The 2,681-nt window shown below is 66.0% G+C and overlaps 2 protein-coding genes across 2 annotated transcripts in view; one reads left to right on the top strand and one right to left on the bottom strand.

Annotated features, from left to right (window-relative positions):
• Window positions 1-962, top strand: part of DLEC1 (DLEC1 cilia and flagella associated protein) — a 65,629-nt gene extending 64,667 nt beyond the window's left edge. Inside the window, exons 38-39 of the mRNA XM_014584348.2 lie at window positions 215-403; window positions 495-962. Coding sequence (XP_014439834.1) covers window positions 215-403; window positions 495-618 — 313 coding nt within the window. The 3' untranslated portion in view covers window positions 619-962. The remainder of the gene's footprint in view (window positions 1-214; window positions 404-494) is intronic.
• ACAA1 (acetyl-CoA acyltransferase 1) overlaps window positions 860-2,681 on the bottom strand; it is a gene marked incomplete in the record, with an annotated part of 12,326 nt that continues 10,504 nt past the window's right edge. Inside the window, 4 exon segments of the mRNA XM_014584347.2 lie at window positions 860-1,232; window positions 1,576-1,721; window positions 1,840-1,895; window positions 2,442-2,621. Coding sequence (XP_014439833.1) covers window positions 1,157-1,232; window positions 1,576-1,721; window positions 1,840-1,895; window positions 2,442-2,621 — 458 coding nt within the window.

The following is a 2,681-nucleotide window of genomic DNA, read 5'->3' as shown; positions in this document are numbered from 1 at the left end:
GGGCTGCCGGCCCGCCCGCCTGCCCGCTCCTCCCCGGTGGGGCCGGGCCAGGACCCCAGGAAGGGGCCCGCGTGCCCTGTCCCTGCAGGCTGGCTCCACCTGGAGTCCCTGCACAGACAGCCAGTCCCCCAGCCCCCAGCAAGGCCCGCCTAGCCCTGCCCTGTGGTCCGAGCAGGACCAGAGGCGCAAGCGGAGATGCGGGCAGGCCTGGGCGGATGGCGGCTTCTCGGGGAAGCCACCTATGGCGGTGCGTGTGCATCCTCCTTCCCCTCGGTGCAGGCCAGCAGGAGCCAGCCAAGGAGGCAGTGGCCTTCGAGGTCTCTCTGAGCAGTGGGGTGCTGGAGGCACGGCCCACCAATGCACCCCCAACCTCCATCATTCTGCAGATTTTCTTCACAGCCAGGTACAGCCCCTTGGGGCCTCCCTGTCCCTGCCCATGGGGCCGGGGCCCCCCGCTCAGGGCTGCCCCCCAACACAGCCCCTCTCGCCTGCAGGAGCAGCAACCTGTACGAGGGCACGCTGGCGGTGGAAGGCGTGCTGGGCGAGAAGACCTGCGCCCTGCGGCTCCGCGGGCAGGGCTCGTGCGATGAGAAGTACCTGTCACCTTACCAGCTCTGAGCTTTCCCAGCCCAGCCACCCCTCCATGCCGTAAGTGAACACGGCCCAGGGCTGCAGTGGGGCCTACTGCGCGGGGACACAGACCAGGGGACCTCTGAGCAGCCCCCAGGGTGGGCGTCCCTCCTAGGGCGAGGGTCTCCACCCAGGCCGACGGATGCACCGACGCGAGGACGGCACCATGGAGACCACGGAGCTCAGAGCCCTCACACAGACCGGGCAGAGACGGCACGGCAGACACTGGTCCTTAGTAACACGTTTAATACGGCATCGCGGTCCTCATCCGGGACACTCGCCGCCCCAGGAGCCCCGTGACGGCCCTGTGGCACGGGTGACGCAGGCTGACGGCAGGCCAGCCAGGGAGGGACTGACGGGGCGGCCTGACCCCCACCCCGTACTCCTGTGTGTCATCAGTGTTCACGTTGTCCAAACATGCTGAAGAGCCGTGATTTGTCCCTGCTGCTGCGCCGGTGTGGAACTGTCCTGTGGTCTGGCTCCGTAGTGTCGCGCTTGCTGGTGGCTCCCCAGCCTGGGGCCTCGCTCAGTTCCCAGGGTATTCGAAGACAGCAGCGGCCCCCATCCCGGTCCCGATGCACATGGACACCACACCATACGCCCTGTGGGAACAAAACCATGGAGGCCGGGTGGAGGCCCGTCTCCAAACACCCCGGGAGGTTGAGCCGGGTGGGCCAAGGCCTAGATCCCACAGGACACAGAGCACCGGAGCAGCTCCCGGGCAGCAGGGCCCTGGACTGTCCACCGGGGCACACTCGGGCGGCAGATGCCTACTGCAGGCTAGGGTAGGGTGCCTTCCAAGGTTGGCCCTCAGGAAAGCAGAGATCGCGCCCGTGTCCTCGGTTTAGAGCGTGTATGCGCGCGCGTGCACGCTCCCCATGCCCAGCCCTCTGTCGCCCCAGCCTGGGCATCCCCCACGGCTCCCCTGTGAGGACCCGGCCTTACCTTCTCCCACGGCGCTTCAGCTCGTTGAGCAGCGTGACGACCTGTCGTGCCCCGGTGCAGCCCAGTGGGTGGCCCAGAGCCACTGCACCCCCCAGAGGGTTCACCTTCTCAGCGGGGAGTCCGAGCTTCTCCACGCAGTACACAGCCTTGCAGAGGGCAGAGCTGTCAGACCTGTCAGCTATCGCCTCTGCTCCCCCAGCCCCGCTCGCCCTCTGGCTCCGGGATAGCCCAGGGTCCGGACAGTGTTGAGAAACCGAGGCTCACCTGGCTCGCAAAGGCCTCATTGATCTCAAAGATGTCCACGTCGTCCACAGTCAGGCCTGCAGGTAGGGTGACCCGAGCTGACGCAGCGGCCCCTCAGCGGGGCTCGCAGCCTCCCGAGGCCCCACCCCACCCATGAGCCTGCAGGCTACGTCTGCCTCCAAGATGGCGCACGGAACCCAGCTGTGGAGTCAAGAAGGGCTTGGGGGGACAGTTAGCGTAATGGCTATGTAGCCGGACTCCCATGTAGTCGACCGCAGTTTGCGTCCCGGACCCGGTGGCTTAAAACTCATGCCAGACGCGTGTGCGTGCGTGCCCAAGATCCCGAGAGGAGAATGGAGGAGAAGGGATTGTGGCGTGGCCATCCCCCTTCTGTCTCTCTGTCTCTGTCTGGCGAGCGCACGCGCCCGAAAGCAAAAAAAAAAAAAACCCACATCTCCCAAGAAGGGCTTTGGGTAAAGGCTGGCAGCTTGCCCCACCTTCACTCTGCAGCAACCAGGGGGCCCTCCCTGCACCTCAACTCACTCCACCCCCAAAAACAGCATGCAGGGCAGGAGTGGGATCCGGGTGGGCCCCAGACCTAGGCTGTGAAGGGGCCACCTTACCTGCTTTTTGCAAAGCAACAGGGATGGCATAGGCAGGTCCGATGCCCATGACGTCAGGCGGGACTCCCACCACTGCATAGGACCTCAGGACCCCGAGGACAGGCAGACCCAGCTCCTCCGCCTTGGACCTCCGGGCCAGCAGGATGGCAGCCGCCCCGTCACTCACCTGGCTGGAGTTTCCTAGGGCAGATTGTGGAGATGAGCAGGGGTCAGGGCAGGGCTGCAGAGCGTCCCACAGTG

The sequence above is a fragment of the Tupaia chinensis genome, unplaced genomic scaffold (genome assembly GCF_000334495.1).
Source record: "Tupaia chinensis unplaced genomic scaffold, TupChi_1.0 Scaffold146584_1, whole genome shotgun sequence".
Taxonomy (NCBI): domain Eukaryota; kingdom Metazoa; phylum Chordata; class Mammalia; order Scandentia; family Tupaiidae; genus Tupaia; species Tupaia belangeri.
The sequence above is the reverse complement of the archived record's forward strand: the minus strand, read 5'-3'. Positions and strand labels throughout refer to the sequence as shown.